This window comes from Hakea prostrata, chromosome 9, assembly GCF_041222555.1.
Source record: "Hakea prostrata isolate BN-2017 chromosome 9, UWA_Hpros_2, whole genome shotgun sequence".
Classification (NCBI taxonomy): domain Eukaryota; kingdom Viridiplantae; phylum Streptophyta; class Magnoliopsida; order Proteales; family Proteaceae; genus Hakea; species Hakea prostrata.
The window spans coordinates 1,902,900-1,915,716 of NC_142608.1; the positions used below are offsets into that span (position 1 = coordinate 1,902,900).

The window sequence follows — 12,817 nt, forward strand, 5'->3', positions numbered from 1 at the left end:
AAGAAGAATTATATTGTGGAGTCGAGTGTTAAAGTTTTGCACAGGTAGAATCTAAATTCCTATGGTGCGAATGTTATTACTCAAATAAAACAGAAGAAAAAAAATCGGGTGCGATGCTTGGCTGCTGGAATTTCATTCCACCTTACATTTTGAAAAAAAAATGAAAGAGAAGCTTTTTCCCACAAGGCTTTGACGAAAAAAAAAAAAAAAAAGAAAAACACTTTTTCCACAAGGCAGAAGAAAGCTTTGAAAAAAAAAACACTTCTTTCCACAAGGTAGAAGAATGTTGCTAGGTTTTGTAGCCATGCACAATATATTTTTTGATTTGTATGGTTTGGATCAAATTGTTTTGGATGCTGCTACGTAATTAATGTGCAGTACCTGCAACGAACAATCAAGATTTTAATTTTGACCGTTCATTTTTGAAAAATATATTTTCACGTTTTTTGAGAAACAGACGGTTAAGATTGAGATTTTGGTCGAGATTTTGATCTCGATCATTTGTAGCACAGCGTTGTGCATTAATTGTGCAACAGTGAAGTAAAGTCCTTGTTCTGATTGCTTTAGAGTCTCAGACTGGGTCGCCTAGAGCTTTCATGATAATACTCGCTGCTTTAGGAATGTGCTTAACAAAAATATATGGCCATGAGGCCCATGACCAACAAAGATAGAATATTCGCGAGGAAGGGGTGGTTCAAGAGGATTAATTCTGCATCAATGAATCAATTCCGCCCAATCAGTCTCCACAAGGACAATATCCAGCTGCATCTCCACCAGGCCTAAGTGGAGGGCAAGGGCTTTTCCTTCAAAAGCCGACTTGCAAGGAACCTTCATTCATAAACAAAGCCAACACTTTGAAGCCCACTGTTGCTCCTGATAATAACCTTAGGCACGCTCTTGTAACCCCAAACATGTTTCCAAACTGCTGTAGTAACCTGCTCCCACTCATGAGTTCTTTAAGAAAGCACTCCTTTGTGCACATTGGTCGCTCCTATTGCATTAAAAGTCATAGGCCAACTTTAATTTGGAGGCCCCATTACTTGCTCCTCCCCCTACCACATCAGCTTGAGAAAAAGGGTTGCTCCAGGTGATGCCCCTTTCACTTATGATTTTCCACATCAATTATTGGGATACCTTTGTGTTGGTGCAGAATTTGTCGGAGCTATGAACCACAAATCACACCAAACTAACCAAATCTAGCTCGATCTATGTTTGAATCCACTCTTACCCGCAAAATTGACGAAGAACAGTTAGAAAAGGAGCCAATCAGCTAGATCGGCGCTCCATATTTGATTGTTAAGTCAACGAACGTGGAAGGATTAGAGTTGCAGAGCTCAATAATGCTTAAAGACAGGAAAATGCAGATAGTTTTTGTGTGAATCAGAGTATGTTACCTTCTACATACGCTTCAGCCCTATTTATAGATTCCATTTTCTGACTTAACATTCTTTGAACCGTCGATTGAACACTGTAAAATTGATAGTTAGGATTTGATCATTGTGTTGCTTTCGGGTCGACTCCATACTTTGTTCAAATCATTGGTTAAGACTAGTCGATCCAGCACGAACCGGATTTTGGGTGATTTATTCACAACACTTTTGTCACTTCACATCCCACACGGAGATTGAGTTTTGAAACCATTGTTCGATGGAACCTAGTTGGAGTGGCATATATCAATGTTTTCCCCTATCTCAATCTTCAAAACCCAGGCCATGTACAATATTGGGTGGCATTTTTCTCCCTTCCCCTTCCCCTTCCCTCTTCAAATGGGTGGAGTGCATGGTGCTTAGTTAACTTGTTTTTGTGTCTGGCTCTGGGTGGCATGACACAATCAAGGACCAAGCTTCAATTTGCGCACTAAATGCACAGAACACGTTCAGCAATTGTCGGATTTTGATCTCGATCGCTTGTTTTCAACGATCTTCATCTGACGACTACACTTTTTGAGCTAAACAGTCCTGCGCATTTATTGAATAGGACTAAAGCAAAATACTTCCCAAAAACATCTCCCTTCGATCCAGAAACAAAAAAAAAAAAAAAAAAAAAAAAAAGAAGAAGAAGAAGAAGAAGAAGAAGAAAGAAGAAAAAGGATCGTGGACGTGGAACAGTATATGTGCCATTCTGCCAACCCTACAACAGCTGGTGGTGAGACGGGTGAACAATGGGCAAAACACTTCTTTCTGGTTTGACCCATGGATTACAACCACCACAAATCATCTTGTAGGGGATCCGTAGTTAGGTCTCTGGCCAATCAACTCATCAGTTGAGAGCATACTCAACTCACAGGCCTACAGGAATAGGGAGTATTCTATCCATCTTTCTCTCTCTCTTAACTTAATGTTAACCACAAGACAAGATACCTGGATCTCACTTGTGGCTTCTAGCGGGGTCCTAACAACCAAATTGGTGGGAGAAGCACTACAGAATATGAGTCCAACCACAAATATTCTGGGAAGCAAGACATGGTGGAAACTTCTGTGGAAATTACCAATACACCCAAAGTTTAAGATCTTCTTCTGGAGATTATTAAATGAAGGTTACCTCTAGCCACAACATTAACACCTTGGATAGATACTTCACCAATGTGTAGGCTGTGCAACCAGACCAATGAAACTTATTGGCACTTATTCATTTCTTGTGAATGGACCAAAAGAGTATGGGCTACATGATTGCTGGGACTCAGAACAGCAAATATCACAGCACAATCAGAATTCATTCTTGACCTATGTGAAACTATGACTCGAGCGTGGGGAATGGATAAAGCAACAACAAAATGGACAATGTCAGTCTTCATCATCACGTGCTACTTTCTATGGAAGGAAATGAATAATGCTACTTTCTCGAAGAAATGGTCAAATTGTGAAAATATACTTCAAGCAACTTCTAAATGGATCAGGGAGCTCCAACTTGAACCACCTCAGAGGGCGGATCCAACCCATACCCAATAGATTTTAGAAAGGACTCATGAAAGCACAACTATTTGCATTTGCAATTACAATAATACTTGTCATTTACCCATGTTACCATGTGCAGACTTATGCAATCCAAAACTAGACAGGGCGGCATAGAGTGTAGGGATCATCTGGAATGAGAAAATACAACATCTAAATAAAGGAATTATCAACAAAGGGACAAGGGTACATGCCACAATACAGGGGATACTAGAAGGACTTAAGGTAGCGGATCAACACAAAGTCAAACTGAAGGAGATTTGGTGCAATGAAGAAATCATAGCCAACTTCTACCCTGAGATGAATACTTTAAATTGGCCTCTAAATCTTATACCCTTGTTGATTGTTCTAAAATATAGTATTAAGACCCAAATTACCATGTTTAAGTCCCCTACCCTCCAGAAAACATTTGCATGCATAGCTAATTTAGCTCATACAAACTATAGTATGCATGTATGTAGTAACTGTGTTGCTTAAGATTTTATAAAAACTTCTTCTACTATCAAAAAAAAAAAAAAACTCAACCTCAATTTGAGCAAATTTATTGGTCTGGATTGAAGCAAAATTTCACACCTAACCTAAGGGTGGATCTTTCTCTCTTGAAAGTGCGAAAGATTGAGCTCCACACAAGTACAAGATCGGACGAGGTTGAATGGCATGTGGTGTGTCGCAAGTATCAAAAACAAAACTCTGCCGACATCTATATGCATTATGCAACATTTACTCAAAAAGTTCAAATTTCAAACCGAATTTCATAAATAAATAATCCAATCAAAATTGCAACACACAAATAATTTATGACTATCAAACAGTAAATCAACTGTATCATACCATAAATAATTAAATACAAATACAGTTTTAAGTGGACCAACCTCGTAAATAAAATAAAAGACTCAAAAAAAAAAAAGGCCAAAACAAAACTAGACTCATACAATCACAGGAGGTTTTTCTGTTTTTTTTTTCTTTTTCTTTTTTCCTCACTTATTTCACTAAAAATAAAAAGATTTTTGTTCTACGGTTCTACCTTTAAAAAAAATAAAAAAAGAACAAGATAAGAAATCCTACTACACCAGTAGGAATGAACCTAACCACACGCTGAGAATCACGGCAACAGATCCGGCACCGTTGAATCTGACACTGCCGCTGTTATCGTCCGCTGTCAGATCCGCCGCCGGCTGTTCATCCGGAGATGCAAGCTCTGGTGGAGAAGCATACTTGTGAGCCTTCTTATGAGCTTTAGGCGCAGGGGCATCAGCGACCGGAGCCGGAGCTGGTGCCGGCGAAATGGAAGCCTTGAACAGTTCTTTAGGCATCAGGACTTTGTCCACAGTATAAATCGCCACTGGTTGTTCATCAAGAATTGTACCGGTAATCTTGGCAGTCACGATCTTGGTCTTAAGAGTGACCACTTCTCCATCATTCTGCACATCGAAGTTATACTTGTTAGCACCATCGGTGGCCAAAGTGGTCATCACTCCGTTGCTGGATTTCATCATTGCTATGGACTGATAAACAGGCATTCCATGAAACAACAGTAATGAATTCTTCCCCTCTGCTGTCAAGTTCTTGTATTTGGGCATGAAACCCTTCAGAACGCCGTCGGTAGGGCAGAAGATGGTTAAACCTCCATCAACATTATCCTCATAGGTACTGATGGCTCCTGAAGCCGTGAGCAAATCGGCGAACATCTTGCAGCCCTGTTTCGCCATGAGAGCGGTTAGGTTAAGCTGAGCACCTCCAGGAGTTGGAGCTTCGGCCTGAGCAGAAGGCAAGAGGCTACTGATCTGGATAACAGAGATGTTGTAAGGGATTTCCTTGACAGACTTCACGAAGTAAGCATTGATGCCATCGTTCTGCTCAGGAGCGAAGCCAACTTTTCCGCCTTTGAGATCTGTAATGTTAACGAAACCAGCGGATCCAGGAGCGGAACCGGTGGCTTGGTACATAGTGGCAGCGAGAGCAGTTCCGTTAGTGATCTGGTGAAGCTTCTTGGCACCGAAGTAGTCAAGAAGGATGTGAAGTGAAAGAACGTTCTTCATGGAGTAGATTGAGAGATGCTTCGACAGCAGTTCTGACATGGCTGCATTGTCTACTGCGCAAACTGTAATAGTTTCTCTGCTGTTGATCTCCGCGGCCAAATGAGTAGAGCTCAGGTAATGGTTGAAGGTTGAGTACTCCGGAAACTGTGCTAAGATCTTCGTGATGTTGTGGGCGTCGGTGGTAGAGAAAACTGAGAGGAAGAAGATAACCAAAACAGAGAGGGCGGCGCTGCTCCCGGTGGCTGCCGGGAAAACCTGCATTGTTTCTTTATGTGAATCAAAAACCTACCACCGACAGAAGGGAGAGAAACAGAAAGTTGAGAAGAGCTGAACTGTGAGGGAAAGAGAAGTGAGAAGAGACAAGATGAGCGAGAGAGAGCTTGGACCACTACAGAAGAAAAGATGGAAGTAGTGTGAGAGAGCCCTCTGTGACTGATCTTTGTAGTAGCAACTGGATCTGGAATTTAGTGTTCAGAGAATGAGTCTTTTAAAATGGACTTGAAGTTGTTCAGAATTACGAATTAAGCCATTGGTTTTCTTTTTCTGTACTTTCTCTTTTTACCTTACGTGTGGGTTGATCTCTGTCTTTGAGTGTGTAGAACAAGTTCAATCCAAAGCAGACGCTTTTCTTCGTTACTGATCCAACTAGACATGGAATGCAAAAATGTTCTTGCTAATATGCCATAATTACCCTGCAATATTACGGAAATGCCACTCTCAAATCTCAGGGGGTTGTTTTTTGGTTCAGGAAAACTAATCAAACCAAGACCGACCACAATTACTCAAACCCATGGTATATGGCCGACACACGGCAATATTTCGACGTGTTGCTGGGGGCGACACGAGACCCCCCAGCGATACAACTTTATCATTAAGTCGGCAATATATTGTCGATTTCTCGGTGATAATATCGCCAACGATCGAAAGTCGACCGTTTGCGAGAGAGATCAGAGATAAATGCACATGTCTCACAAATCTCTCTTTTTCATCAGGAACTCAACTGGGTCGTGCTGTGTTCTCAACCTTTCGAGAGATAGAGAGAGAGATCAAAGAGAATGGAAAGAGAGACATCAACACCTTCAGAGCTAGAGCTTCCATGGAAGCCAAAGCTCGTGTTTACTGTCCTTGCTGCCATAACGGATGCTTTGCAACGCCCCAACGGCACCATGTATTGTCATATACATGATTTCCTTTACTTGAAAGCCAAAGCCAGAGATAAACCCGTCAAAGGTGTTAAAATTTCCGACACCACCCAAAACCTCTGGTTTCGCCTCTACACACCTACTGAAACGCCTGCCGTTTCCGCCGTAACCCTCCCGTCGTTGTCTACTTCCACGGCAGAGGTTTTTCCTTCTTCTCCGCCGGTTCTCTTTATTACCATGATCTTTGCCTTAAATTGATCGGTAGAAAAGTCGCCCGAAATATCGCCTACGTCGCCAAACACTGACAAAACTACACCAGTCGACATTTCGGTCCTTGCTCAAACCACATATAGAACGGAGGCCCAAATTGGGTTCAGTTGGCCTCAGGATTGATGAAAATCCTGGGCATCCCAGATTCTGAATTTTAAAACCCACTTAAAAGCATTGTGGGTGGCATGTGTTGTATTGAAAGCTACTGGAGGGTAGTTTTGGAAATTAAGAAGGTGCTGCTGTCAACTGTCATTATCTTTGGGAAAAGTGAGGTTTTAAAGTGTGGTACAGAGAAATGCTAGAAGATCACATGACTAATTGTTTTTCTTCCCAGAGAGATCCGTTTGGCCAGCAAGAATATAAATATCATTACCTTATCAATACCAGACTCCCAGGCACAACCCACCTTGATTTTTTTTTTCCCAAAACGCAAAAGGTTTTGTGCGTATGACCTGGCCATCAAGGAAAGAATCCCCCAACCAATACACTTTCTTTTGTCAACAAATGGAGGAAACACCATCTACCTACAAAGATTTAAAAATGGTATGAAATTATTTATAAGGTTATAAATGTATGATACTTAGGTATTATGACCATTATCCATTATCCATATTATGTGTATAATAAAGTTAATCTAATGTATGATGTTAATTTGATTAGGATGTGATAATGCGTTGATGTAAGGACTGATGGTCATTAGGGACTAGGTAAAGTTTTGTCTTATATTGGAAATTATATGTAACAACTTGTCTTCCTTGAAAAATAGTCAAGGTGTATGTAAGCTGGCTCAGGCAAACCTCAATTCCCAAAGAAAAAAGACAAACCAACTATACTTCAAGTCCAGATCTTCTGCTTATAGAAATAGAAGATTATACTCCCCTCATACTCCAAATAACATATTTAAAAGAGGTCTACATATATGATAGTGTATAATCTTCTATCCATAAGGATAGAAAATCTGATCTCTTATAGGTTAGAATCTTACTTTAAAATTGAAACATGTGTAAATAATCTAAGAGTTTCTCCAAACTCGACGAGTTAAGGGCAAGATACATTATCATGTCACTAAAGTAAAGGGTAACATGAAACCAAGCATTGAAACGACAACAACAAAAAAAATTTGTTGGAAAATCACTGAACCGGTGAAATATCGACAAAAATCGAAGATTTCGCTGCCAGTGGTATGATTTCCACCACTGCAAGTGTTGTTGGATATCGGAAGAGAAAAAGAGAACAATGGTTTTCTCCTTCACCTTGACTTTGATAACGGAAAACACCTCACAACCCTCATCACTGCAACTCTTCTCCACCACCGTAAGTCCGCAAGTGCATCGGCGACCTCTCTCTCTCTCTCTTTCTTCGGGTGGAGTAAAGTGAGATTTGAGTAACTTCAGAGACTCAATTTTATGAAGGCTCCATCGCCAAAAATCACCGAAATGTCTACAAAATGTCGCCATGTTGATGGTATTGTTAGCCCCTGACATGCGATTTTTGGCAACATTACAAACCTTCCTTTGGTGCGAAACATTAAAGTTCAATTTATTATTAGCCGAGCCAGCTGGCCCAATGAAGTCAAATGCTCGCCGTATCTCTCCTTCTGTCTACCCAGAAAAAGAAAAGAAAAGAAGCTTCACATCATGTGGGTCTCTTCCTCCTCTCGTGTCCAAACACCCAGATTTCCAGACTGGATGCTGATTGGTTGCGAATCCAAACATCAATTCATGAGAATCCCATTCAATGTTTCTTCTTCTATTTTCCAGCGGATGCCCACCACGTCTACCGACACAGAATTGAGCTTTTCTCATGGGGTTTAGACTGTTTAGTTGGAAAGTGGAGCTCTAGAATCCAGAAATTGTTTGATTAATCCATCCTTCTCCAATCCAGGCCCCACTTTTCCAATTATTTTTAACTGCCCCTCCCCAATCTCCACTTTCTCGAGTTTTTTTTCTGATCAACCAAACACATCATCTTCATCATGTTGGTTCCTTGACGGTTATATTCCAAACGGGTCCATTCTCAAATTCAGGGTTTCATGTTCGTTTAATTTTGATGGGTGATAAGCAAATCAGATCCGTTCCTGGCTAATCACTCAGCCATGAATCATGATTAGCTAGCTGTATGCCTGTGTCCAGCGGATCGAATCTCTCTCTTTATCGTCCAAGTTGCACACTTGTTCCTTCACCAGAAACATGTCATTTTCCTTTTCGTTTATTGCTGCACAAATTTTCTGCCAGTATAATCTATATGACCCATAAGCAATGTAGTGTATCGCTGGCTGTGGTCACCAGCGACACAACGATATTTCTCCAACATATCGGTGACTTTTGGCAGAATGTCGATAAAAATTTAACACTTGATTTTGGAATATATTTATAACTATTTTGGCTTAAATTTTGCGATATAGCATAATTTGAGGCTAATAAACACAGTGGGAGCATTATTTTGGCCTAAAACATCACTTAATATAAAGTTTATGATTGTCACATGCCCAACTATATGCAAGCAAAATTAGAAGTCTGAAAAACTCATATAAATTAGTATTAACATGAAAAGAAAACACAAGTACACAACTAGTGAAAAGAAGTACTGAAGTCTACAATTCATTATACAATTATGTTGAGTATGACTCATACTTCACATTCTTTTGCCTACGGACACAGGAGACCGCCCCGACGGAGGCCGGAGGTATGAGGGCAGCTCCCCTGAAGCCTGTAGAGGTTTAACGTCACTTTGGCAAAAATTAAATGAAAAATCAGTGAAAAAATGAACGAAATTCTGTTAAATATTGTGAATTTGACGATATATAGCCGACACCTTGTACCTTGCCCATAACCAATTATAACAGCAGAAAAATGTTATAACTTCCAATGCATAGGACACTAGGATTTCTTAGTTGTTGACCCAAAAAAAAAGAAGTCACAGTGCATGTCCAGAGGTACATTAATATGGAAAATTAACATCTATTTACAAAACATCATAATATTTAGAGCAAATTACAAAAACACACCAAAATGAAGGCCTTAAAACAGTGACACTCCATTTTATATTTGAAAAAACACAGACATCCCAAAATTGAATTTTTATTTAACACAATTTGTCACTTAAAATTATTAAATCACTATTTATTTTTAATTTTGGGGAGTCTGTATTTTTTAAACATAAAATGGGATGTCAGTGCTTTAAAGCTTCCATTTTAGAATACTCTTGCAATTTACTCTAATATTAATCACATGGTAATAGATGGTAGTAAAAGAGCCCACAAACGTCTCATTGATACGCCAATTTAGCTTATGATGAGCATCGAACTTAGTAACGATTGTAAAAAACTAATGTCATTGTCAATTTATATTTATCTCCATGTTGATGGTGTTTTGGCTAATTTTGTATCAATTTCCATATGATCAAGTTAGGTGGATTTACACAAGAACTTTGAAAAGTTAGGGCCTTAGGGGTGTCAATGGGCTAGATTGGGCCAATTTAAATTCAACCTTATTTTTGGGTATTGAACCCGAACCCAAACTCTATCAACTTCGTTAAAGTTTGAGAACCCAAACCCGAACACTACCGTGTCAAGATACTTTTAAGTTCGACTCGCCTAAATTTATCCTAACTCGGTCCTAATTTTTTACTCTAAAAGCAAAATAAGATACATGAATTGGTGGCCCCAAGGAAATTTTGACTTCTTATTTGTGAGGTATTATTGTTTGCCAATTGAGTAGCGATATAAACAGATGACATGGCTTGGATATAGTAATATTTGAATTCGAATCCAATTATTAGGCATGTTATCCGAATTCGAATCCATCAATCCGATATTTTACTAGAGTAATAAATATTCTAATAGAAAAAGAAAAAAAGTTTTTCTTAATTAACAAGAAGATTTAGAAAGAGATAGATAGAAAATTAATGAATGAATAATAATGTATTGAACTCTTCATTCATTCTTGAGTATTGAGCCAATAAATGTAATAGTGTATTGATAGTTTAATGTGTTATAAATAATATTGAATGTGTGTCTCCATCACTCCCTAATAGACAGTGCTTCCAATTGAAGATCTCAATCACCTCAGCATGCAATCTTGGTGATTCACATTTTCATCTTGATTGAAGATTACAGTGATCTCAACACATAATGTTGGCAGTCAATATTTCCATTCTATACACCTTTTATCTTGGGCAGCAATCTATATTTCTATATCAAAAACATCTTACTGTGTGCAAGAATCATATATTATATTTCAATATATACTTTAATATTTCCATATCAGAGAAGATGATACTTTTACTATAAATATGTAATACACTCAACTTAATGGATAGTTCGATTGATCTTGTTATAGTTTTCTTTTTTGTATCTAATATATTCTCTTTATTTTACAACACGTTTTCAGCACGATTTCGCTCAAATTTTTGGATTAAAGGGGAGTCACGAGTTTTATAGGAGGTAAGATGTAAATGTAAAAAGTTTAAATTAAAAAAAAAAAAAAAAAAAAAAATAAGGGCAAATTGGTAATAAAAGTGATAATTTATCCTTAAATTCACTTTTTTATAGTATAAGTTTCAGTTTTTTTGGACTAAAAATGACATAAACCAAACCTCAGGGGGTCCAAATGAAATTTGCCAAAAAAAAAAAGAATAAGGGCAAATTGGTCATAGAAACGATAATTTCTCATTAAAATGACTTTCTCTATAGCACAGGAGAGGCAATATGCAAAGTCTCAATTTTTTTGGACTAAAAATGACATAGATCAAACCTCAGGGGGTCCATATGAAAATTATCCGAATATTTATTAAAAAAATGGTACAAAAATTACCCAATTTGCCCTTGTGTTTTTATTAAAAGATATGGATATAACTTTGTTATAATAAATGTATATGCTGATAATTTAAATATCATTAAAACTCTTGAAGAGCTTCCAAAAGCAGTTTACTATTTGAAGAAAGAATTTGAAATGAAAGATCTTGAAGAGACAAAATATTGTATTGGCTTGTAGATTGAGCATTTGATAAATGGAATATTTGTTCATCAATCAATTTATACAAAAAAAATTTTAAAGCGATTTTATATGAATAAAACACATTCATTGAGTACCCCAATGGTTATGAGATCGCTTGACATAAAAAAAGATATATTTCTACTCTATGAAAACAATGAAGAACTTATTGATCCTGAAGTATTATATCTCAGTGCAATTGGGGTATTAATGTATCTTACTAATAGTACAAGACCAGATATAACATTTTTTGTAAGTTTATTAACAATATTTAGTTATTCTCGAACACGAAGACACTTGAATGGTATTAAACATATATTTGGTATCTTCGAGGAACTATTGATATAAGATTATTTTATTTAAATGAATGTGGACATCAACTTACTGGTCATGCAGATTTATGATATTTATCTGATCCACGGGTTATTTATTCACAAGTGAAAGTACAGTTATTTCATGGTGTTCAACAAAACAAAGTATAGCTGTCATTTCTTCAAATCGTGCAGAGATAATAGCGAGTCATAAAGCAAGCCGAGAATGTGTTTGGTTAATAACTATGACTCAACACATCCAGGAAACATGCGGTCTTCCATTGAAAAAATGGATTTCAACAGTATTATATGAATATAATATTGTATATATAGTTCAATTGAAGGGATGATATATTAAATGAGATAGAACGAAACATATTTCATCAAAATTATTCTTCACTCATGATCTTCAACGAAATGGTGAAATCGATGTTCGATAAATCCATTCAAATAATAATTTGACAAATTTATTTACTAAGGCATTGCCTACTTCAAGTTTTGAAAAGTTGGTACATAAGATTGGGATGCGTAGACTCAAAGATCTTCAATGATCTTATCATCAGGGGGAGTAAAATACGTGTTGCACTATTTTTCTTCACAAAGGTTTTATCCCACTAGGTTTTCATGATAAGATTTTTAATGAGGCAGCTAGTGATACATATTGTTTAGATATGTATATTTTTTTCTACAAGGTTTTTTTTTAGTAGGTTTTAACGATGTACATTATTTATTGATGGACATCTAAGGAGGAGTGTTATAACTAATATTGATTGTGGATATCTATCACCTTCCCCCAATAGACAATAATTTCAATTGAAAATCTAAATCACCGCGGCATGCAATATTGGTGATTCACATTTTCATATTGATTGAAGATTACAGTGAATCTCAACACACAATGTTGGCCGTTAATATTTTTATTCTATGCACCTTTTATCTTGAACGATAATCTATATTTTCATATCAATAACATATTATTATGTGCAAGAATCATATATTTATTTCTTTCTAAATTCTGATATTTTCATATCAGAGAAGATGCTACTACTACTATAAATATGTAATGCATTCAACCCAATAGATAGTTCGATTGATCTTGTTCTAGTTTTC

At 37.4% G+C, this 12,817-nt stretch overlaps 1 protein-coding gene across 1 annotated transcript; it reads right to left on the minus strand.

Annotated features, from left to right (window-relative positions):
* Positions 1 to 3,895: 3,895 nt before the first annotated feature.
* Positions 3,896 to 5,441, minus strand: LOC149003964 (fasciclin-like arabinogalactan protein 1). Its single transcript, XM_089169657.1, has one exon. It carries the CDS (start codon positions 5,249 to 5,251, stop codon positions 4,016 to 4,018), a length of 1,236 nt encoding a protein of 411 aa, XP_089025783.1. The 5' UTR covers positions 5,252 to 5,441; the 3' UTR covers positions 3,896 to 4,015.
* Positions 5,442 to 12,817: the final 7,376 nt, after the last annotated feature.